Consider the following 25,387-nt stretch of genomic DNA (forward strand, 5'->3'; position numbering starts at 1 on the left):
AACATCACTAAAACAGATTATCTGATCATTACCTCGTTGCCATTTGTGGGATCTTGCTGTGTGCAAATTAGCTGCCAGAGTGACTACACTTAAAAAGTACTTCATTGGCTGTAAAGTGTTTTGGAACGTCCTGAGGTGCAACAGAAATACGAGTCTTTCCTTCTAACGATGAACCCATTTTCTCAGCACTCTAACGGGATGAACCTAGTGTCGGAGTTATATTTACAGCCAATAGGAATATGACCGGACACTTACCCTCAAACATGAAGGTGTCTGCTTCCGACTGGATCTCCTCATCCGTTAGGCCATTCCCATCCTCATCCTAGAAACAGGAAACAGGCTCGTTCCTCATCAGTCCTTTCAGGTCCTGTGAGCACTGACCCTCCCTAACCCACTCACCGCAATCTCACGTTTAATGGCCGATTACTGCCAGAGAACACGGGCAGCGCAAAACTAAAATGGTGCCACTCGGAAAGCCATCGTCTGCGTGTGCCAATGGTAAAGGTCAAGCAGATTCCCTCCCACTTCACATCGGATAGACTGTTCCCAGTCGGAAACCCAGCTCCGAGTTACAATCCATGCCTTTCATTCACTACACTCTGAGTCAGAAGGTCATGGGTTCAAGCCCCACTCCAGAGTCATTAGCAGATAATCCAGTCCAACACTCCCAGTGCAATACTGAGGGAGTGCTGCACTGTCGGAGGGTCAGTACTGAGGGAGCGCTGCACTGTCGGAGGGTCAGTACTGAGGGAGCGCTGCACTGTCGGAGGGTCAGTACTGAGGGAGCGCTGCACTGTCGGAGGGTCAGTACTGAGGGAGTGCTGCACTGTCGGAGGGTCAGTACTGAGGGAGTGCTGCACTGTCGGAGGGTCAGTACTGAGGGAGCGCTGCACTGTCGGAGGGTCAGTACTGAGGGAGTGCTGCACTGTCAGAGGGCCAGTACTGAGGGAGTGCTGCACTGTCGGAGGGTCAGTACTGAGGGAGTGCTGCACTGTCGGAGGGTCAGTACTGAGGGAGTGCTGCACTGTCGGAGGGTCAGTACTGAGGGAGTGCTGCACTGTCGGGGGTCAGTACTGAGGGAGCGCTGCACTGTCGGAGGGTCAGTACTGAGGGAGCGCTGCACTGTCGGAGGGTCAGTACTGAGGAAGTGCTGCACTGTTGGAGGGTCAGTACTGAGGGAGTGCTGCACTGTCAGAGGGTCAGTACTGAGGGAGCGCTGCACCGTTGGAGGGTCAGTACTGAGGGAATACTTCACTGTCAGAGGGTCAGTACTGAGGGAATACTTCACTGTCGGACGGTCAGTACTGAGGGAATGCTGCACTGTCGGTGGTGCAGTACTGAGGGAATACTTCACTGTCAGAGGGTCAGTACTGAGGGAGTGCTGCACTGTCAGAGGGTCAGTACTGAGGGAGTGCTGCACTGTCAGAGGGTCAGTACTGAGGGAGTGCTGCACTGTGAGAGGGTCAGTACTGAGGGAGTGCTGCAGTGTCGGAGGGTCAGTACTGAGGGAGTACTGCTCTGTCGGAGGGTCAGTACTGAGGGAATGCTGCACTGTCGGAGGGTCAGTACTGAGGGAATACTTCACTGTCAGAGGGTCAGTACTGAGGGAGTGCTGCACTGTCAGAGGGTCAGTACTGAGGGAGTGCTGCACTGTCAGAGGGTCAGTACTGAGGGAGCGCTGCACTGTCGGAGGGTCAGTACTGAGGGAGCGCTGCACTGTCGGAGGGTCAGTACTGAGGGAGCGCTGCACTGTCGGAGGGTCAGTACTGAGGGAGCGCTGCACTGTCGGAGGGTCAGTACTGAGGGAGCGCTGCACTGTCGGAGGGTCAGTACTGAGGGAGCGCTGCACTGTCGGAGGGTCAGTACTGAGGGAGCGCTGCACTGTCGGAGGGTCAGTACTGAGGGAGCGCTGCACTGTCGGAGGGTCAGTACTGAGGGAGTGCTGCACTGTCGGAGGGTCAGTACTGAGGGAGTGCTGCACTGTCGGAGGGTCAGTACTGAGGGAGTGCTGCACTGTCGGAGGGTCAGTACTGAGGGAGTGCTGCACTGTCGGGGGTCAGTACTGAGGGAGCGCTGCACTGTCGGAGGGTCAGTACTGAGGGAGCGCTGCACTGTCGGAGGGTCAGTACTGAGGAAGTGCTGCACTGTTGGAGGGTCAGTACTGAGGGAGTGCTGCACTGTCAGAGGGTCAGTACTGAGGGAGCGCTGCACCGTTGGAGGGTCAGTACTGAGGGAATACTTCACTGTCAGAGGGTCAGTACTGAGGGAATACTTCACTGTCGGACGGTCAGTACTGAGGGAATGCTGCACTGTCGGTGGTGCAGTACTGAGGGAATACTTCACTGTCAGAGGGTCAGTACTGAGGGAGTGCTGCACTGTCAGAGGGTCAGTACTGAGGGAGTGCTGCACTGTCAGAGGGTCAGTACTGAGGGAGTGCTGCACTGTGAGAGGGTCAGTACTGAGGGAGTGCTGCAGTGTCGGAGGGTCAGTACTGAGGGAGTACTGCTCTGTCGGAGGGTCAGTACTGAGGGAATGCTGCACTGTCGGAGGGTCAGTACTGAGGGAATACTTCACTGTCAGAGGGTCAGTACTGAGGGAGTGCTGCACTGTCAGAGGGTCAGTACTGAGGGAGTGCTGCACTGTCAGAGGGTCAGTACTGAGGGAGTGCTGCAGTGTCGGAGGGTCAGTACTGAGGGAGTGCTGCTCTGTCGGAGGGTCAGTACTGAGGGAATACTTCACTGTCAGAGGGTCAGTACTGAGGGAGTGCTGCACTGTCAGAGGGTCAGTACTGAGGGAGTGCTGCTGTGTCGGAGGGTCAGTACTGAGGGAGTGCTGCTCTGTCGGAGGGTCAGTACTGCCCTCTCAGCTGGACGTAAAAGATCCCATGACTTTATTTCGAAGAAGAGCAGGGAAATCCTCCTGTTGTCCTGGGCCAATATTTATCCCTTAACCAACATCACTAAAAAAGATTATCTGGTCATTTATCACATTGCTGTTTGTGGGTTCTTGCTGTGTGTAAATTGGCTGCCAGGTTTCCCACATTACTCAGTGACTGCACCTCTAAAAGTAATTCACTGGCTTTGGGACATCCTGAGGTTGTGAAAGGCGCTATATAAATGCAAGTGCTTTCTTCTTTCCAGTATTAATCCCAGGATTCTAAAGCAGATGGGAACTCACTGTTTAGTTGATCTAAACAACACTGATTGCCCTTCACAAGTATCCCGCCGGGTGTGAGAACACTCTGGGATAATATGGGGTGACGGGCGCTGTATAAACGGAGGACTCTGATTGTGGGTAAAGTGCTGGGCCATTCACAGGTGAGGTGATTAGCGGAGAAAGTCTGACCTTTGACAGCAGTAAAATGTCCAGGAAGTCCATGACTTTGCCCCTCTTTGACTGGAGCCAAGCCTCCGCTCCCTGTTCCTTCAGGATTTCCTGCCTACGCTGTACCACATCCAGTGAGTACGCATGCACCAGATTACATGCCCTCTCGAATCGTTTCCCGCTGGAAGTCAGTTTGTAAATGAAGTCAATGTGATAGGGCAAATAGCGTTCCCTCTTCACCACCAGCGTGCTCAACTCGTATATAGCGGCAATATAATCAGTGGACTTCCTGTAAAGGAACATATAGACAACAGCTGAAACTGCGGTGTTAGAGATATAACAGGCAGATTTAATCGATAATCCACTGCATGGAGAGTTCCCGATCTCCTCACTCCCGTTCTCGAGTATAGGAGATTAAGGGGTGATCTAATTGAGGTGTTTAAGATGATTAAAGGATTTGATAGGATGCATAGAGAGAAACTATTTCCTCTGGTGGGGGGAGTCCAGAACAAGGGGGCATAACCTTAAAATTAGAGCTGGGCCGTTCAGGGGTGATGTCAGGAAGCACTTCTTCACACAAAGGGGAGTGGAAATCTGGAACTCTCTCCCCCAAAAAGCTGTTGAGGCTGGGGGTCAATGGAAAATTTCAAAACTGAGATTGATTGATTTTTGTTGGGTAAGGGTATTAAGGGTTACAGAACCAAGGCGGTTATACGGGGTTAAGATACAGATCAGCCATGATGTCAATGGTTGGCCGAACACCCTGACCATCGACATGAACACCCTGAGCAGCACAAAGATGCACAAAATCAGCCTTCTTGTGTCAGCGGTGACTCAGTGGGTAACACTCTCAGCTCTGAGTTGGAAGGTCGTGGGTTCAAGACCCACTTGAGCACAAAATCCAGGCTGACATTCCCAGTGCAGTACTGAGGGAGTGCTGCACTGTCAGAGGTGCCGTCTTTCAGATGAGATGTTAAACCCGTCTGCCCTCTCAGGTGGACGTGTAAGATCCCACGGCCACTATTTTGAAGAAGAGCAGGGGAGTTCTCCCCGGTATCCTGGACAATATTTATCCCTCAACTAGAATCGCTAAAACAGATTATCTGGTCATTATCATGTTGCTGTTTGTGGGATCTTGCTGTGCACAAATTGGCTGCCCATGTTTCCTACATTACAACAGTGACTACACTTCAAAATAAAAGTACTTCATTGGCTGTGAAATGCTTTTGGACGTCCTGAGGTCGTAAAAGGTGCTATATAAATGCAAGTCTGTCTTTTTCTTTTCTCTATTATGGAGGTTTCTATATTTAGATTGTGCTTGTCATCTCTTACCTAAGATTACAAGAACACTTTGTATATTAAAAAGTGCACTGTACTATCCTTCTCTCTCCAGCCCATCGTAACCCACCTCACGCAACACGGAACGCTCTCTTGTGACAGTAACAGGCACAACTGCGGAGAGAAGGGCTGGATGTGACACCAAGACCTGTCCTTCTATGATTGACGGATCCCTACAGACTGCACAAACCCCCATAGATACTGACTGGATCGCCCCTTCCTTCTGTACCGGCCACTTACAACTGACAGTTGCTGTCATAGCTGAACGTGCACTTCAGCAGACTGTCCAGAGTCATCAGACTGACGTGCTCGAACATCTCCAGTGAGAGGGCCCCCTCCGATATCAGCCTGTACCACTTATCCTGCAACAAAACACAAACATTCTCCATTCTCAAACTGTTTGGTGAAAGGTGACCAGCACAATGTTCACCCACGAGTGGTTGACCTTTACCTGGTGTCTGGGTGCAGCTCATGGTGTGCAGAACACAAGGTTCTATTCCAACTAAGAACAAACTCAAGGGGCCTGGGGCGGGGATAAGGCCTGTGCAGTATGGTAGCCCAGGACTGAGTCTGAATGGCCATCCTGAGGGTGAGGGGGGCCAATACTGGGGCTTAAGAGGCACCCGGGCAGAACGGAACAGGCCACAAGCTGCTTCATTCCCTCCCCTGGACTTGCTTCGGAGTTGGGGTGTGGGGTACAGTTTGAAATGTATTGTGTAGTGAAGGGAGAGGGTGTTCAACTGGGGAACAGCAGAGGCAGAGAGACTGAGCTACCAACGGCCCCTGGGTTTCATCGTCAAATGGTGTCATTGACTGAAGGATTGGTTAGTGCAGGATTGGTTAGTGCAGGATTGGTTAGTGCAGGATTGGTTAGTGCAGGATTGGTTAGTGCAGGATTGGTTAGTGCAGGATTGGTTAGTAGAGGATACAGTAGCATAGTGGTTATGTTACTGGACTAATAATCTGGAGTCATGAGTTTAAATCCTGCCACGGCAGCTGGGGAATTTAAATTCAATTAATTAAATAAAATCTGGAATTTAAAAAAATAGTATCAGTAATGGTGGCCATGAAACTATCGGATTGTCATAAAAACTCATCTGGTTCACTAATGCCCTTTAATGGAAGGAAACCTGCTGTCCTTACCCGGTCTGGCCTATATGTGACTCCAGGCCCACAGCAATGTGGTTGATTCTTAATTGCCCTCTAAAATGGCCGAGCAAGACACTCAGTTGTTCAAGAAGGCGGCTCACCACCACCTTCTCAAGGGCAATTAGGGATGGGCAATAAATGCTGGCCCTGACCAGTGATGCCCACATCCCATGAACGAATAAAAAAAGATTGGTTAGTGCAGGATTGGTTAGATCTTGTCCTCGACTAGACAGTCATTCTGATTTTCAAACCAATCCAAATACTAAATTGAAAAGATTAAAATGTGTTTAACTTGGAAAACTGAAAATACTTTTCCAAACAGACACACTCGCTACAATCACTGTCTTCAGTGATCTCAAGATAATCGAGGGATATGGGGATCGGGCGGGAAAGTGGAGTTGAGGTTGAAGATCAGCCATGATCTGATTGAATGGCGGAGCAGGCTCGAGGGGCCGAATGGCCTACTCCTGCTCCTATTTCTCATGTTACTATGATAAGGTACGTCCGTCACACATTGGTGACACTGCCTGTATCACCATCAGTGCCCAGTTCGTTACTCACGTGCAGGATGCTGGTGGACTGATTGAAGATTTTTATGTAAGGTTTCAAGATGTGAAAGTGAAAGGCCGGAGTTAAGAGGCGTCGGTGACGAGCCCATCGCTTCCCTTTACTGACCAGCAGGCCCTCACCTGAGAAAAGGAAGAGAAAAGGTCAATGGTCGGGTCGAGAGCTCGTACAGCCAATGCCAGGAATTATCAGCGTCCAAAGTGTAGCCGAGGTGGGTGGGATTCTGCGGAGTACTCGGGCTTCAGTATAAGATGCTGAACTACAACCACCGGACAGTCAGGGCGTGACCTTGGTTCCCAGAGCCCCACAGGTTCGATAAGAAGGATTACAATGTCTGTCACACTCACAGACTTAGCGGTGAACTCAACCCGTACTGGCCAAGCCCCCAAAAGCCCCCCTTAACTGAGGAATGGTGTGGAGCACTCACAATGCACCAGTGACGTCATGAACTTGTAACTCAGGTATCAGCTGTGGCTCAGTGGGTCGCACGCTCGTCTCCGAGTCAGAGGGCGTGGGTTCACAGTCCCACTCCAGAGACTTGAGCCCATAATCCAGCCCGACACGCTCAGTGCAGAACTGAGGGAGTGCTGCACTGTCGGAGGTGCCGAGTTTCAGATGAGACGTTAAATGAGGCCCCTCTCAGGTGGATGTAAAAGATCTCTCAACCAACATCACTAAAAAAAAGACTGATTATCTGGTCATTATCCTGTTGCTGTTTGTGGGATCTTGCTGTTCATAAATTGGCTGCCGCATTCCCTACATTACAACAGTGACTACACTTCAAAAATACTTCAATGGCTGTAAAGCGCTTTGGGACGTCCTGAGGTGGTGAAAAGTGATATATAAATGCAAGTTCTTTCTGATTTTTCTTTTAACGGCATCAGAAAGTTCTGGTTACGGGCAAGGAGCTCAAGAAAAACAAAACTGAGCTACAGTGAGCCGTGTACCCCCTCTCCCCTCCCCCCCCACTCCTCCCCCTCCCCCACTCCCACCTCCCCATTCCCCCCCTCCCCCCTCCTCCCATCGGGGGAGAATCTCTCCAGGCTTCTCCTGATCTCTGGCCATAGTTTTGGCGGAAGTTCGGCAGAAATCCGAGCGAAATGATGGTGTTTTAGCCGGTTAGTCTGTCTCCCGGGGGGATCCATTAATCGCCACAGAAATCCACCCCTGCCATGGAAATTCCGGGCATCTGTGTAATCCCAGCAGGATAGACGGTCGGGTCTCTCCATTTACACACCAGCCCTGCATAGAAAGGAGTCTCACTTGACGGGAGCGCAGATCAGATAATTGGCTTGGTCTTACCGTGCCTGATTTGTGACCCTCCCAATATTATTACGATCAATAGCTGGGAAATTAGGAGCAAATTGGACTCCCCCTGTGCCCGCTGGTCCAATCTGCCCTCCCATCGAGCGAGACCCTGAGCCGAGAGCAGGCTCCTAATTTCAGAGCTGCCGGGTAGAATCTCATTGAAAGGGGTCCAACTGTCACCTCGCGTCCCTGGCCGATTGCGGTAAACAGTCCATGTGACAGCTACCCTTTTAGGGCTCAGCTCACCAAGGTTGTTGCCTCTTGACACCCCCCCCGCCCCCCCTCAGTGTGTCCCCTGCCCATCAGGCAATCTCCTGCCACTGTCATGGGATGACAGAGTTCACCGGGAGTACCTGGTAAACAATCTGGCCGGTTTGTAGAGAGTTGTGTGCAAGGATCAGACTGGTGACATTGTGATCTCATTAAAGGAAGCTGAGGTGGGCTCTCGAGAAGGGGTTTTCGATCAGCCCTTCCCAGAAACGTAACCCACCCGAAAACTGTGCATTGTAGCAGCGCCCCCCAATCTAACACTCCCGAAAGCTCCTTTCAGGGATGTTCTGCCCGAGTTTCTGCTCTCACTTTACCCATGGGTTTCAACCTGCCTGAAGAGCCAGGGCTTGCTCTGGTGCCAACTCCATGGCATCAACGCGTAATGACGTACCACCTGCTGGAGGAATACTAAGGGGCTCGAACAATGAACATACACAAGAGAAAGGCACAAAATGGCCGCTGCTTACCCAACCAAGGCTTAAGGAAGCCGTAGAACAGTTCGTCCTTTGGCGCAATGGGAGCTGAAACAGGAGGCGAAACCAAGCTTTACAAACACAAACTGTAAAATAACTTCGACAGCTGTTAAAGCCTGAAAGGCAAGCTCGAAGGAAGAAAGCTACATCACCAAGAAAGTTAGTCATAAATTATACGATTAGAAATATAAAATGCCCATTATCTAGGGTGGGTTTAGTTTCAATCTGAGTTGTAACTCTCCACTGCGGCCAGCTGTCTTCACTACCATGGTTCCAAATGTCACCACGTTTTCCCACAGTCACCACTTGCCCATCTCTGTCATTGGCCTGTGCCTCCGCTCCTTAAAGGGCCGCAGCACGGTGCAGACTTGCCAATGATGCCAACCGTTGAGCTGTCAGAAGAGTAATGGACCCTGGGCAGGGGTCCCGGTCTCAGCTTGTGAACACAAAGCCACAGGGCTGTTACCCGGGCCGCAGAGTCCTAGCAATACAGCAAGGTGTGTGTCGCAGTGAATGTCACGGAGCAGTCAACACAACACACAGGAACTGGGAGTCAAGGTCAAGTGGGCTGAGAACAGGGTGCGTCTTATGACATGGGGGAGGTGAGGCACATCCTGAGGGTAACAGAAAACCAAAACCGATAGCATTGAAATTTCATGTTCAACCGCGCCCAATAAATGAAGTGATCGGCTGTCTGGGCTCGCAAGCCAGGAGAGACAGGCCCGGGGATCGTCCGAAATCCATCTTCAGGCCTCACCGCAATAACTCCGGCCAGCTGCAGGCACCCAAGGTCCGGGTCCTTCAAATTTTGTCTGCTTGGATGTCGAGCTCACTGGTGAGTCTGGGGGGGGACAGACGGTGGGGGGGGGGGACAGACGGTGGGGGGGGGGACAGACGGTGGGGGGGGACAGACGGTGGGGGGGGGGACAGACGGTGGGGGGGGGGCAGACGGTGGGGGGGGGGGACAGACGGTGGGGGGGGGACAGACGGTGGGGGGGGACAGACGGTGGGGGGGGGACAGACGGTGGGGGGGGGACAGACGGTGGGGGGGGGACAGATGGTGGGGGGGGGGGACAGACGGTGGGGGGGGGGACAGACGGTGGGGGGGGGACAGACGGTGGGGGGGGGACAGACGGTGGGGGGGGGACAGACGGTGGGGGGGGGACAGACGGTGGGGGGGGGGACAGATGGTGGGGGGGGGGGACAGACGGTGGGGGGGGACAGACGGTGGGGGGGGACAGACGGTGGGGGGGGGACAGACGGTGGGGGGGGGGACAGACGGTGGGGGGGGGACAGACGGTGGGGGGGGGACAGACGGTGGGGGGGGGACAGACGGTGGGGGGGGGACAGACGGTGGGGGGGGGACAGATGGTGGGGGGGGGGGACAGACGGTGGGGGGGGGACAGATGGTGGGGGGGGGGGACAGACGGTGGGGGGGGGACAGACGGTGGGGGGGGGACAGACGGTGGGGGGGGGACAGACGGTGGGGGGGGGACAGACGGTGGGGGGGGGGACAGATGGTGGGGGGGGGGGGACAGACGGTGGGGGGGGGACAGACGGTGGGGGAGGGACAGACGGTGGGGGGGGGGACAGACGGTGGGGGGGGGACAGACGGTGGGGGGGGGACAGACGGTGGGGGAGGGACAGACGGTGGGGGGGGGACAGACGGTGGGGGGGGGGGACAGACGGTGGGGGGGGGGGACAGACGGTGGGGGGGGGACAGACGGTGGGGGGGGGACAGACGGTGGGGGGGGGACAGACGATGGGGGGGGGACAGACGATGGGGGGGGGACAGACGGTGGGGGGGGGACAGACGGTGTGGGGGGGACAGACGGTGGGGGGGGGGGGGACAGACGGTGGGGGGGGGGGACAGACGGTGGGGGGGGGACAGACGGTGGGGGGGGGCAGACGGTGGGGGGGGGACAGACGGTGGGGCGGGGGGGACAGATGGTGGGGGGGGGATAAATGGTGGGGGGGGGGGGGACAAATGGTGGGGGGGGGACAAATGGTGAGGGGGGGGACAGATGGTGAGGGGGGGACAGATGGTGAGGGGGGGGACAGATGGTGAGGGGGGGGACAGATGGTGGGGGGGGACAGACGGTGGGGGGGGACAGATGGTGGGGGGGGGGACAGATGGTGGGGGGGGGACAGATGGTGGGGGGGGGGACAGATGGTGGGGGGGGGGGGACAGATGGTGGGGGGGGGACAGATGGTGAGGGGGGGGTACAAAGGTTGGGGTAGGGACAGGTGGTTGGGGGCGCAAACAGTGGGGGGAGTGAGCAGGGGCCATCAGCGGCCCACAGTATGAATGTGGGGGCAGGGGCAGCCCCCCCCCCGTACCCCCTGGCTCCACGTTAAAAACACACCTGCCGGACCCTTCAGAGGCCTCGAGTGGTCCGTTTAAGGACCCCTGGTTGGGCCACTCCACCGCCTGAAAAACTAGTTGGAGCCTAATCAGCTAATTGGTTTGAACAAATTCAGCGAACAGGTCTTGGGACTAAAAGTCGATAAATCCCCTGGACCTGATGACCAACATCCGAGGGTTCTAAAAGAGGTGGCTGCAGAGATAGTGGATGCATTGGTTATGATCTTCCAAAATTCCCTAGATTCTAGAACGGTCCCAGTGGATTGGAAGGTACCAAATGTAACCCCACTATTCAAGAAAGGAGGAAGAGAGAAAACGGAACGACAGGCCAGTTAGCCTGACATCGTTCGTTGGGAAAATGCTGAAATCCACTATTAAGGAAGTGGTAACAGGATATTTAGAAAATCATAATATGATTAGGCAGAGTCAACGTGGTTTTATGAACAGGAAATCATGTTTGACAAATCTATTAGAGTTTTTTGAAGATGTAACTAGCAGGGTAGATAAAGGGGAATCAGTGGATGTAATATATTTGTATTTTCAAAAGGCATTCGATAAGGTGCCATATAAAAGGTTGTTACACAAGGTAAGGATTCGTGGGATTGGGGGTAATATTTTAGCACAGATAGAGGATTGGTTAACAGACAGAAATCAGAGAGTAGGAATAAACGGGTCATTTTCAGGTTGGCAGGCTGTAACAAGGATCAGCTATTTACAATCTATATTAATAATTTAGATGAAGGGACCGAGTGTAATGTATCCAAGTTTGCTGATGATACAAAGCTAGGTGGGAAAGTAAGCTGTGAGGAGGACACAAAAAGTCTCCAAATGGATATAGACAGATTAGGTGAGTGGGCAAGAGGTGGCAGATGGAGTATAATGTGGGGAAATGTGAGGTTTTTCACTTTGGTAGGAAGAATAGAAAAACAGAATATTTTTAAAATGGTGATAAACTATTAAATGTTTGTGTTCAGAGAGATTTGGGTGTCCTAGTACAAGAAACACAAAAAGTTCTAAGGAAGGATATATTTGCCTTAGAGGCGGTTCACTAGATTGATTCCTGGGATGAGAGGGTTGTCCTATGAGGAGAGATTGAGTAGAATGGACCTATACTCTCTGGAGTTTAGAAGAATGAGAGGTGATCTCATTGAAACATATAAGATTCTGAGGGGGCTTGACAGGGTAGATGCTGAGAGGCTGTTTCCCCGGGCTGGAGAGTCTAGAACTTAGGGGGCTTAGTCTCAGGATAAGGGGTCGGCCATTTAAGACTGAGATGAGGAGGAATTTCTTCACTCAGAGGGTTGTGAATCTACGGAATTCTCTACCCCAGAGGGCTGTAGATGCTGAGTCGTTGAGTATGTTCAAGCCTGAGATTGATAGATTTTTTGACTTTAGGGGAATTAAGGGATATGGGGATTGGGGGGGAAAGTGGAGTTGAAATCAAAGATCAGCCATGATCTTACTGAATGGCGGAGCAGGCTCGAGGGGGCCATATGGCCTACTCCTGCTCCTATTTCTTATGTTCTTATGTTCTATAAAGGGTGCAGTGTTCTCATTTGTTTTCAGTTCTAAACTCACCCACTGCAGCAAACAATAGGAATTTTAATTCCCAGGCCTCATTTAAATCCCATGACGCTCCGGGCAGGATGCGGAGCAAATTCGCACCACCAGCCAAGACCAGGGAAGTGGTGGCATGGGCTGCCAGGCTGTGCCCCTGGGGGACTCCGCGATCGGTGGGGGAGGAGGGGGGAGGTCGTGGCTGGAGGTGCTTCGCAATAAAGAGTATAATATCAAATAATAGAACAAAGGAAAGAAAGACAAGGAGAAAGAAAGAGTGAGGAAATGAAGAGCAGGCCAATAAACTCTGCATCAGTTCATAAACATATTGGTTATCTGCTTCCTTATTGGTTACATCGAGTTACATCGAAACTACAGTACAGGAACAGGCCATTCGGCCCAACTGGTCTATGCCGGTGTTTATGCTCCACATGAGCCTCCTCTCTCCCTACTTCATCTCACCCTATCCTTCTATTCCTTTCTCCCTCGTGTTTATCAAGCTTCCCCTTAAATGTATCTCTACTATTCACCTCAACTACTCCTTGTGGTAGCGAGTTCCACATTCTCACCACTCTCTGGGTAAAGAAGTTTCTCCTGAATTCCCTATTGGATTTATTAGCAACTATTTTATATTTATGACCTCTAGTTTTGGACTCCCCCACAAGTGGAAACATTTTCTCTGCGTCTACCCTATCAAATCCTTACATTATCTTAAAGACTTCAATTAGGTCACTCCTCAGCTTCCTCTTTTCTATGGAAAAGAGCCCCAGTTTGTTCAGTTCTGGTATCTGGTTGCCTGCAGCATGTTGGTTATTTACTGGGGTGTTGAAAATCTGCCAACATGTTAACCCTTAATTCTCCAGAAAGTCCAAGTTCAATCAAACCCTGAATACGGCTTTCGTCACCTGGGAAACACCTCTCTCACATGCCTAAACAGGACACAAGAGAAAGATTGTTGTCTAATAGACTGTCCTTCTCATCTCTAGGTTCCAACCCTCTCTCTCCAAAACAACCTGCAAACTTTCTCCTCCCTCTGTTGAAATGAAGACTGATTGCACCATCACCCCAAGCTGACCCATTAATTCCACAGGCCTCAAAACTACAGCCTTTGAAGAACAGCTCGTCCTGTAGATTTGAAGGTTCCCAAAGCACAGGGCGTTTGCGTTATCAGCCACCGCAGGAGACATCCGCCACACCAGGTGGTCTACAGTGCCCTTTGTCGCGGGGAAGGAACGATCGCTACGTTTGCAAGAAGCAAGACCGTGGCTAATTATTCAGTGGAAGGGAGGCATCCGCTTGGCAGGACCAGCAGCTTTCACCAGGAGGCAGAGTTCACTAAGTGTGAGGGGCATGTGATCACCACGTGGACATCAGAGCTCTTCAAATCCACCCCGTGAGCGTCGCTCAGAAGGTCATGGGTTTAAGTCCCACTCCAGGGACTTGGGCACATAATCCAGGCGGACACTCCAGTGCAGTACCGAGGGAGCGCTGCACTGTCAGAGGTGCCGTCTTTCAGACGAGACGTTAAACCGAGGCCCCGTCTGCCCTCTCAGGTGGACGTGAAAGATCCTGCTTCCACTATTCGAAGAGCAGGGGAGTTCTCCCCAGTGTCCTGGTCAATATTTATCCCTCAACCAACATCACTAAAACAGATTATCTGGTCATTATCACATTGTTGTTTGTGGGATCTTGCTGTGCACAAATTGACTGCCGCATTTCCTACATTACAATGGTAACTACACTTCAAAAGTACTTCACTGGTTGTAATGCGCTTTGGGGTATCCTGAGGTTGTGAAAGGCCCTTTATAAATGCAAGACTTTCTTTCTTTATGAAAAGAAAGGGTTTTCACTTGTCCTCAGATGGTATCCGACCACAGGAGTATCATTGTGCACACTCATCAGCTGATAGCCAGGGAGCAGCCACGATGCCTACACCATGTGCAGTCCACAGTTCTCATGTTATTTGAAGGAGAAGAGTCACTGGGTGGATGGACGGTCCACAGGACGACAGGATTGTCCTCTGCAGCCATGGCGACTGCCCCCACTGAGAGACACAGCCCCAACCGCAGAGGAGCACACTGACCTAGACACCTCAACATCAGGTGCATCTGTCCTTTAAGAGCTACTCCCTTGCCAGATTTGGTGATCTCCGGGCAAGCTCTCTGGGCGAGCGAGGGAGTGGGCTGCATGTGGCAAAATTTGGCAAAGGTTGTCCCCAAGATCTAGAGACTGAGCAAGAACAACCCCACCCCTGTCAGGATTGCAAAAATGAGAACTTTAATATCCAGCCTGGCAGTCAGGAATAGAGGTGGAAGAGCCAATGGTCATTGGAGCACAACCTCAGATTGGCGAGGCCTCTCAGATTGTGGGCACAGTGCAGAACCTGCCCCGGCTCCTCTACTGTTTACATCAGAATCTTTGGCCTGGCCTGCAGAGGTACAGAGTGTGGCAAAACGACATGGCAGAGAGGTGAGGTGGGCAGAGAGGTGAGGTGGACAGTGAGGTGATACAGAGCAAGTCAATGTTAGTAACTGAAGTATCATGGTGATGTGACCTGATATCACAACATCAGCTGCAGTGTTAGTGGCAGGACTGAGCACGTTTGCATAAAACTTCTTAATCGGGGTGTGACTGTCGAAGGGATTCACCCCCTCACCAACAGTAGCAGGTATGGGGTGTCCACTCCCGCCAAAGCAGTCTGCAATCCGTAAGGATTAACATTGTCAGAGAAGAGCTGGTTAGGAACAGGATTGCGGGCCTCAGGATTGGTACAGATTGAGCGTCGTGTGCAAGATGGCGGTCCAGAGCTGCTGGGACCATCGGGCCAAGGATGGGGATTGGGCAACTGGTGAGGGATTGGGGAGTTCGATGGGCATTTCTGGGGTGGGAGCAGAGAACCTTTGCAGAATTGTCCCTTAGGAGATTAAATGGCTGGGATAGAGTCCATGATAGGCCAGATTATTGATGGTTTAGTGGGAATGAGGTTGAGATGCAAATGGCCTTTCCTCATTCTGTGCTTCCCCACGCTCTTAATTTACAATGGACAAGAGGGCCTAAGTTTTCCGACTGCGATGATTTTAACCCTGGCACTAACCTGTGTAAAATAAGTGGGATAACATTGAGATAATACTGGTCATCAAACCTAAATCATGGGCTTTGATTGTACACTCAGTGCCGAGAGCAGGGTGCAGGACACAAAGCTGGACAATGACTTGCTTGTGACAGCAGAGGGCCATTGATATAGGGGTAGAACAGATGGTACAGTGTCACAAGCATCATCTCAATAAACCTGCACTCTGTGACTCCGACATCCATACTCGATAAACATCCACTATGGATCCTGCAGCTAAAAAGGGGGAAATTATCTTTTTTCCCTTAGACCCAGACGCTGCTCTTTGGCACAGATAAATCCCTCTGAACCATCAGGCAAACAGGTTCCACTTCGCATTTGTTAAACATTAAACCACTTGTATCAATGATAATTAATCATTAAACCAACTCAGAAAGTTGAAAACATATTATGAACTTGCCCAAGTGTCCAAGGGTCAGTGTACGATTCTTTGACACAGGGTGTGCCATTAATTGCAGATCCACTTGCTGTATCCAATTGCAATTGGATCTTTCTTTGTGTACTTTGACCCAAGAGCATGGCAGTGTGTTGGGCACCATCCACCAGGGCCCAACGGGTGCAACTTTATACCAGGACCCCAGGGGCAGCTTTGTACCAGGACCCCAGGGGCAGGGTTCTTGATCTCACTGTGGGGGAGGTGCAGGGGCTGGAGGTCAGATACCTTCCTCAGAGGGGGGGAAACCCATCGTAGGGCAAGATGAATATTCCCATGCACCTTAAAGTGGCCACCTCAAGAGTGGCATTACCAGGGACATGAGAGCAGATTGCCCATCCTCTTGGGTTGGGAACGTAGCGGGGTGGGAGGAGGAAGGATCTGAAACAAAGGAAGATAAATTAGCGGTTTCTTAGGAATCTACTGAGAGGAATAGCAAGCAACATTTGAGCTCATCTTCTGCTCAAGACAGCGACTGTCCGAGGACCTCTCTATTCTCAGCATGGTCCAAGGAAGTGGTCGACGGGTGTTTTTGTGACTGGAAGGCTGTTTCCAGTGGGGTTCCGCAGGGCTCAGTACTAGGTCCTTTGCTTTTTGTGACATATATCAATAATTTGGACTTAAATGTAGGGGGCATGATTAAGAAGTTTGCAGAGGATACAAAAATTGGCCGTGTGGTTGATACCTGGGGAGGCAAGCTGTAGACTGCAGGAAGATATCAATGGACTGGTCAGGTGGGCAGAAAAGTAGCAAATGGAATTCAATCCAGAGAAGTGTGAGGTAATGCATTTTGGGAGGGCAAACAAGGCAAGGGATAAATGGGAGGATATTGAGAGGTGTAGAGGAACAGAGGGACCTTGGAGTGCATGTCCACAGATCCCTGAAGGTAGCAGGGCAAGTAGATAAGGTGGTTAAGAAGGCATATGGGATACTTTCCTTTATTAGCCGAGGCATAGAATATAAGAGCAGGGAGGTTATGCTAGAACTGTCTAAAACACTAGTTAGGCCACAGCTTGAGTACTACGTACAGTTCTGGTCACTACATTACAAGAAAGATGTGACTGCACTAGAGAGGATAGAGAGGAGATTTAGGAGGCTGTTGCCAGGACTGAAATATTTTAACTTTGAGGAAAGATTGGACAGGCTGAGGTTGTTTTCTTTAGAACAAAGAAGGATGAGGGGAGATTTAATTGAGGTGTATAAAATTATGAGGGACTTAGATAGAGTGGATAGGAAGGACCTATTTCCCATAGCAGAGGGGTCAATAACCAGGGGGCATAGATTTAAAATGATAGATAGAAGGATTAGAGGGGAGCTGAGGAGAATTTTTTTTACCCAGAGGGTGGTGGGGGTCTGGAACTCACTGCCTGAGAGGGTGGTAGAGGCAGAAACCCTCAACTCATTTAAAAAGTACCTGGATGTGCACCTGAAGTGCTGTAACCTACAGGGCTACGGATCAAGTGCTGGAAAGTTGGATTAGGCTGGATAGCTCTTTTTCAGCCGGCACAGACACGATGGGCCAAATGTCCTCCTTCTGTGCCGTAAATTTCTATGATTCTATGAACCCCCTCATCTAATCATGTCCGGGGGCCTCTCTCCTCTCCTCACAGCTTAGTCTGAGGTTGCTGCAAACCTACAACTAGTTGCTTTTATTGTGAAATGTTTGTTTCATTTTATAAAGTCTCCATGAAATAAAATCAGTGGTAACTTTAGACAAGGGTTCAGTCTCATTAATAAATTACCCAGTGACTCTGATGCTACCAGGAAGTGTTAAAGAGGAGAACTTGGTGCCGTTGTCAGAGAATATCTTACATCACAGGAGGAGGCCATTCGGCCCATCGTGCCTGTGCTGGCTCTTTGAAAGAGCTCGCCAATTAGTCCCACTCCCCCTGCTCTTTCCCCAGACCCCTGCAAATGTTTTCCCTTCAAGTATTTATCCCTTTTGAAAGGAGCAGAAAATGAGCTCCCTTTGTCTAAGGCAGGGATAACAGTACCAGCACTTGAACTCAATAACACTGAAGATATTTTTTAATTAAACTAAATGCCTGAATCTCCTCCTTTATATTCCAGTGATGAAGCTCCTCTACCTGATGCCAAAAGGACACATTTGATGTACGTTGGATGGAAGAGCCTCACTATTGGATAGATGGGTCCAAACCACGTGACACAGCAGTATACATTGTGTTTGACGATTTCATTAACCAAATTCAGCCCCTCCTCTGAACTGCGAATCTAATAGAATAAGAGCCAGGTGGGAGGAAAAAGCAGATGAGAAATTAACCAGAGAATCACAGGAATCGTTCATTAAACCCACAATTACAGTTAAATCCAGATTTGACCGATATTGCAGACCGCAATGGGCAGAAAATGAAGCAGGATTATCCTCCGTGTTCAGCAATCAATCTTAGAAATTCAAAGACAATTTGATATAGAAGTGTTACAGCAACATATGTGCAGATCAGAGTCAGAGCAGTGCCTCAGGACATCTGTTAAATGTGTTGAAACACTCCAGGCAGTGAGATTAAATAAACAATACAATAGGCCAAGATTCAGGATGAATTTTCTTTCTACGGAATTTTGGAATAACCGGTGGCAAAATTAATTTAACAATAAATTCAAGCCAGAAAATCACAGCATATTGAAAGGATTAATCAGCAAACAGAAGTAATCATTGAAAAAACTGACCTAGATTCGGAAACGCCGGCCCAGATTAGTTAACACTGACCAGATTAGTTAACGCTGACCCAGATTAGTTAACACTGACCATATTAGGAAACACTGACCCAGATTAGTTAACGCTGACCAGATTAGGAAACACTGACCAGATTAGGAAACACCGACCCAGATTAGGAAACGCCGGCCCAGATTAGTTAACGCTGACCCAGATTAGTTAACACTGACCAGATTAGGAAACACTGACCCAGATTAGTTAACGCTGACCAGATTAGGAAACACTGACCAGATTAGGAAACGCTGACCCAGATTAGTTAACACTGACCAGATTAGGAAACACTGACCCAGATTAGTTAACGCTGACCAGATTAGTTAACACTGACCAGATTAGGAAACACTGACCCAGATTAGTTAACGCTGACCAGATTAGGAAACACTGACCAGATTAGGAAACGCTGACCCAGATTAGTTAACACTGACCAGATTAGGAAACACTGACCCAGATTAGTTAACACTGACCAGATTAGGAAACGCTGACCCAGATTAGTTAACGCTGACCCAGATTAGTTAACACTGACCAGATTAGGAAACACTGACCCAGATTAGTTAACGCTGACCAGATTAGTTAACACTGACCAGATTAGGAAACGCTGACCCAGATTAGTTAACGCTGACCCAGATTAGTTAACACTGACCAGATTAGGAAACACTGACCCAGATTAGTTAACGCTGACCCAGATTAGTTAACACTGACCAGATTAGGAAACACTGACCCAGATTAGTTAACGCTGACCAGATTAGTTAACACTGACCAGATTAGGAAACACTGACCCAGATTAGTTAACACTGACCAGATTAGGAAACGCTGACCCAGATTAGTTAACGCTGACCCAGATTAGTTAACACTGACCAGATTAGGAAACACTGACCCAGATTAGTTAACGCTGACCAGATTAGGAAACACTGACCAGATTAGGAAACGCTGACCCAGATTAGTTAACACTGACCAGATTAGGAAACACTGACCCAGATTAGTTAACGCTGACCAGATTAGGAAACACTGACCCAGATTAGTTAACACTGACCAGATTAGGAAACACTGACCCAGATTAGTTAACACTGACCAGATTAGGAAACACTGACCCAGATTAGTTAACATTGACCAGATTAGGAAACACTGACCCACATTAGTTAACGCTGACCAGATTAGGAAACACTGACCCAGATTAGTTAACGCTATTGCAGATTAGTTAACGCTGACCAGATTAGGAAACACTGACCCAGATTAGTTAACATTGACCAGATTAGGAAACACTGACCCAGATTAGTTAACGCTATTGCAGATTAGGAAACAATGACCCAGATTAGGGAATTTAGAGAAGTATTGATGGTGTCAGTGGAGAGTGCAGGGTAGAGAGTCCCAGCCGAGGGCCATTTACCGAAAGCTCATGTTGAGCATTGTAGCACAAACAGCGCAATCTGCCCGTTTTATTCCATCACTTCCTGCTTTGTGCAGTAATTGTTTGTTCAATATTACTGTCACAAAAGTAAACTTCTTATTTTATAGATCTCAAGATGCCCCACAGATCCACCTGGCTGCTCCTGAGTGTCCCCAGTACTTCCTGTGGCAGACGGGAAGTGATGCAAACAGATCCTTCACCCCATAGAAAGCAAACACGTCACCCCCTGCAGTGACGATGGCCCAACGAGGCAGGCCAGGAGAGGACGAGGCAGGCCAGGAGAGGACGAGGCAGGCCAGGAGAGGACGAGGCAGGCCAGGAGAGGACGAGGCAGGCCAGGAGAGGACGAGGCAGGCCAGGAGAGGACGAGGCAGGCCAGGAGAGGACGAGGCAGGCCAGGAGAGGACGAGGCAGGCCAGGAGAGGACGAGGCAGGCGCCTGACACTCCCTGGGAGGTCACGTCGGGAGCCTCTACTTGTACCTGGGAGCGATGCTCCTCCCGTAGACGTGAATAGGAAACGACTATTTCCTTTGATTGGGGAGTCAGTGACGAGGGATGATTAGTTTAAATTTGTGGCTGAGAGTGAGGAGTGAGGTCAGGAGAAAATTCATTACACAGGTGGTTGGAGCAAGGAATGCTTTGCCACAGGAAGTGGTTGAGGCAGAGACTATTGCATCTTTTAAGGAAAAATGGATACATTTTTGAAGCAGAAGACTGGGGAGAGTGTGGGGCAGTGGGATTAGTTTGGGATTGATACAGGGCTATGGGGAGGGAGTGGGGCAGTGGGATTAGTTTGGGATTGATACAGGACTATGGGGAGGGAGTGGGGCAGTGGGATTAGTTTGGGATTGATACAGGGCTATGGGGAGGGAGTGGGGCAGTGGGATTAGTTTGGGATTGATACAGGACTATGGTTAGAGAGTGGGGCAGTGGGATTAGTTTGGGATTGATACAGTGCTATGGGGAGGGAGTGGGGCAGTGGGATTGGTTTGGGATTGATACAGGACTATGGGGAGGGAGTGGGGCAGTGGGATTGGTTTGGGATTGATACAGGGCTATGGGGAGAGAGTGGGGCAGTGGGATTAGTTTGGGATTGATACAGGGCTATGGGGAGGGAGTGGGGCAGTGGGATTGGTTTGGGATTGATACAGGACTATGGGGAGGGAGTGGGGCAGTGGGATTGGTTTGGGATTGATACAGGGCTATGGGGAGAGAGTGGGGCAGTGGGATTAGTTTGGGATTGATACAGGGCTATGGGGAGGGAGTGGGGCAGTGGGATTGGTTTGGGATTGATACAGGGCTATGGGGAGAGAGTGGGGCAGTGGGATTGGTTTGGGATTGATACAGTGCTATGGGGAGGGAGTGGGGCAGTGGGATTGGTTTGGGATTGATACAGGGCTATGGGGAGAGAGTGGGGCAGTGGGATTGGTTTGGGATTGATACAGGGCTACGGTTAGAGAGTGGGACAGTGGGATTGGTTTGGGATTGATACAGGGCTATGGGGAGTGTACGTGGCAGTGGGATTAGATTGGGATTGATACAGGGATCCTGCTGTGCTGTAAACTTAAATGGTTCTAAAACAAATATGGGAGTGTTGCAAGTCTCTAAAAATTGTCATTAATATAACATCAAACACTCACAGCTTATTCTGTGTAAACAGAATACGTGCAAGGTCAGTGTAAACTGATAGTGTGGTCAGCCAGTGTGCTCAGAGGTGTGAAACTGTTATCCTCACTCCGAAGAACAGTTCATGCCGAGTGTTCTCAGTCTCTCCATCAAGTACCCACTGGTTATGCAGTGCTATACGTGCTACCAGGGCACAATGCAGAACCCAGTTAGATTTGTGTGGCTCGAGCCAGTTGGTTTTAGACGGCTGTTTCTATTCTGCAACAAACCAGGGGCTAAAAATTTGTTTAGGCCCATTTCCGGGCACAGAGCCCACAGAACACTGGGATCGCGGGCCAGGAACCAGAGGCCCGAGGCTCACCCGAAATTGGGCTCTGGGCCTCGTCAGCACTTTTCCAGTGAGCTGCAGACACCGATCGGGCACCCAGAGGCAGCTCGCCAGTTAGAGCAGGACCAGTCTGGGCCAACGGCCTCACAGATTATAAATGGATCAGAGGGAGGGGGAATTACACAGAAAGTAATCCCATCCTTCTCGCCAACCCCTCCACTCCCCCCCACTCCACCCTCCTCCTGTCACTTGCCTTCTTGTGGTCAGCTTTTAGAGGCCTGGAGTAGAGGGCCTAGGCTGTCCGCCTGGGGAGGCCCGAAGGCAATTCAGCCCGATAAAAAAAGTTCCAAGCAGTTCCAATAACAAAAAGTCACAAAAGATTATTTCCAAAATAGATTTGGACTCTTGACTCCCGCTTGAAAACAGCTCATTTGTCAAATTCTGGAAATGTGGTTTGATAGGAATGTCAAAAGTGAACAAAAACCATTTGTTGCTTCGGGCCTAACCTTGAGATACTCGGTTTAAACTCACTGAAGCCTCACCTCTTTATTCTGAAGCATCAAAACAGGGCAGGGCGGAACACTTAAATAAACAGGAGCAAACGAAAAGGAGTTTTTAAAAGATAATTATTGTTTTAAGAGGGTTTTTTAAATAAAAATTGGCAAGTTCTCATTTAAAGGACAGGTTCTACAGGCAGGGGTGGTGGAACGTGTCCTGTGAAGTACAGAGAGTGGAACTGGAGACATTTATTCGATAATCTAGCACCACGATTGAGCCCCACCAAGGCAGACTATGGATTGAGCAATTGGTGGCAGCTCATATCGAGAAATCAGCCCTGAAACATCATCACAGTCAGTTGGGTCCGTAGCACAGACAGAGTGCCTTCAGGATAGAGTTAGTGCGGCCCACGGAGGTGTTAGAGACTGACGATACAAACGGCCATGCTGACGATGCAGTGCCAGATACAACTCTTGGAGGGGGCGCAAGTTAAAAAAAACAACCTGCTTATCTATACTTCAAAGTGTCTTGAACAGAAAACTGGCATAAGGTATCATTCACTAACCCTGTGTTATATTACTCTCTTACCTTAAGCTGTGATACTGTCCAAACTCTGCCCTGTGTCACTCTCCAACCCTGCCCTGTGTCACTCTCCAACCCTGCCCTGTGTCACTCTCCAACCCTATGCTATATTACTCTCTAACCCTGCCCTGTATTACTGTCTAATCCTGCCCTGTGTTACTCGCTAGCCCTGCTCTGTCGTTACTCTCTAACCCGTCCCTGTATTACTCTAAGCCTGTGTTATTACAATCCAACCCCTCCCCATACTATTCACTAACCCTGTGCTGTTATTACTCTCTAACGCTGCTTTGTTACTACTCTCTAACCGGCTCTGTTATTACTCTCTAACCCTGCGTGCTATTACTCTCTAACCCACTCTGTTATTACTCTCTAACCCTGTTCTGCTATTACTCTCTAACCCGCGCTGCTATTACTCTCTAACCCTGTTCTGTTATTACTCTCTAACCCTGTTCTGTTATTACTCTCTAACCCTGTTCTGTTATTACTCTCTAACCCTGCTCTGCTATTACTCTCTAACCCTGCTCTGCTATTACTCTCTAACCCTGTTCTGTTATTACTCTCTAACCCTGTTCTGTTATTACTCTCTAACCCTGTTCTGTTATTATTCTCTAACCCTGCTCTGCTATTACTCTCTAACTTGCACTGCTATTACTCTCTAACCCTATTCTGTTATTACTCTCTAACCCTGTTCTGTTATTACTCTCTAACCCTGTTCTGTTATTACTCTCTAACCCTGTTCTGTTATTACTCTCTAACCCTGTTCTGTTATTACTCTCTAACCCTGTTCTGTTATTACTCTCTAACCCTGCTCTGCTATTACTCTCTAACTTGCACTGCTATTACTCTCTAACCCTGAGCTGTTATTACTCTCTAACCCTGAGCTGTTATTACTCTCTAACCCTGAGCTGTTATTACTCTCTATCCACTGCCTGTATTACTCGCTAACGCTGCGCTATTACTCTCTAACCCTGGGCATCAGTGGCTTTACCGTACCCTGCAAGTTCTGCAAGAAGGAAAGTGCAGATTGTTATATTTGGATCTGCTGAGTCACCAGTCTGAGTGCGATCACAGAATGATTACATGGTGCAGGCTGGGCTCAGCACTCAGTGACTAATGGAAACAAACACATTCATTCTGCCAAGTGTTCATTATCACACAGTGTGCAAGTAAAGAGCTAGCTGGCTTGGTGGGTGGTGAATATGCATTGTAAACAATTTTACAACACCAAGTTATAGTCCAGCAATTTTATTTTAAATTCACAAGCTTTCGGAGGCTTCCTCCTTCCTCAGGTAAACATTTACCTGAGGATGGAGGAAGCCTCCGAAAGCTTGTGAATTTAAAATAAAATTGCTGGACTATAACTTGGTGTTGTAAAATTGTTTACAATTGTCAACCCCAGTCCATCACCGGCATCTCCACAATATGCAATGTGAGAAGGCGGCTGACTTTACTTTACACAATGCAAATGCTCCTCACTGACTCTGGGTTCTTGTGGATCTCACTTTGTTCAATCTATAAATAGTTCAGAGGGGAAGTGAAAAAGGAAATAAGAGGGGCAAAAAGAGAGAGTATGAGAATAGACTGGCGGCCAACATAAAAGGAAATCCAAAAGTCTTCTACAGGCATGTAAACAGTAAACGGGTAGTAAGAGGAGGGGTGGGGCCGATTAGGGACCATAAAGGAGATCTACTCATGGAGGCAGAGGGGATGGCCGAGGTACTAAATGAGTACTTTGCATCTGTCTTTACCAAGGAAGAAGATGCCGCCAGAGTCTCAGTAAAGGAAGATATAGTTGAGATACTGGATGGGCTAAAAATTGATAAAGAAGAGGTACTAGAAAGGCAAGCTGTACTTAAAGTAGATAAGTCACCTGGTCTGGATGGGATGTATCCTAGATTGCTGTGGCAAATAAGAGTGGAAATTGCAGAGGTACTGGCCATAATCGTCCAAACATCCATAGATACGGGGGTGGTACCAGAGCACTGGAGAATTACAAATGTTACGCCCTTGTTCAAAAACGGGTGTAAGGATAAATCCAGCAACTACAGGCCAGTCAGTTTAACCTCAGTGGTGGGGAAACTTTTAGAAACGATAATCCGGGACAGAATTAACGGTCACTTGGACAAGTGTGGATTGATTAGGGAAAGCCAGCACGGATTTGTTAAAGGCAAATCATGTTTAACTAACTTGACAGAATTTTTTGATGAGGTAACAGAGAGGGTCGATGAGGGCAATGCAGTTGATGTGGTGTATATGGACTTTCAAAAGGCGTTTGATAAAGTGCCACATGGTAGGCTTATCATCA

At 49.6% G+C, this 25,387-nt stretch overlaps 1 protein-coding gene across 4 annotated transcripts in view; it reads right to left on the reverse strand.

Moving 5' to 3' along the window:
* cyp4f3 (cytochrome P450, family 4, subfamily F, polypeptide 3) overlaps nt 1–25,387 on the reverse strand; it is a 70,676-nt gene that overhangs the window by 14,397 nt on the left and 30,892 nt on the right. For 3 of the 4 annotated variants that reach the window (XM_067973197.1, XM_067973196.1, XM_067973195.1), the window contains exons 4-8: nt 8,424–8,477; nt 6,373–6,500; nt 4,903–5,024; nt 3,346–3,613; nt 256–322 (exon numbers count right to left, since the gene is read on the reverse strand). In XM_067973197.1, the coding sequence (XP_067829298.1) occupies nt 256–322; nt 3,346–3,613; nt 4,903–5,024; nt 6,373–6,500; nt 8,424–8,477 (639 nt within the window). Of the gene's footprint in view, nt 1–255; nt 323–3,345; nt 3,614–4,902; nt 5,025–6,372; nt 6,501–8,423; nt 8,478–18,001; nt 18,147–25,387 lie in introns of all 4 variants that reach the window. The other variant, XM_067973198.1, reaches the window with a different exon arrangement.

Source organism: Heptranchias perlo, chromosome 37 (genome assembly GCF_035084215.1).
Source record: "Heptranchias perlo isolate sHepPer1 chromosome 37, sHepPer1.hap1, whole genome shotgun sequence".
In the NCBI taxonomy this organism is placed as follows: Eukaryota; Metazoa; Chordata; class Chondrichthyes; order Hexanchiformes; family Hexanchidae; genus Heptranchias; species Heptranchias perlo.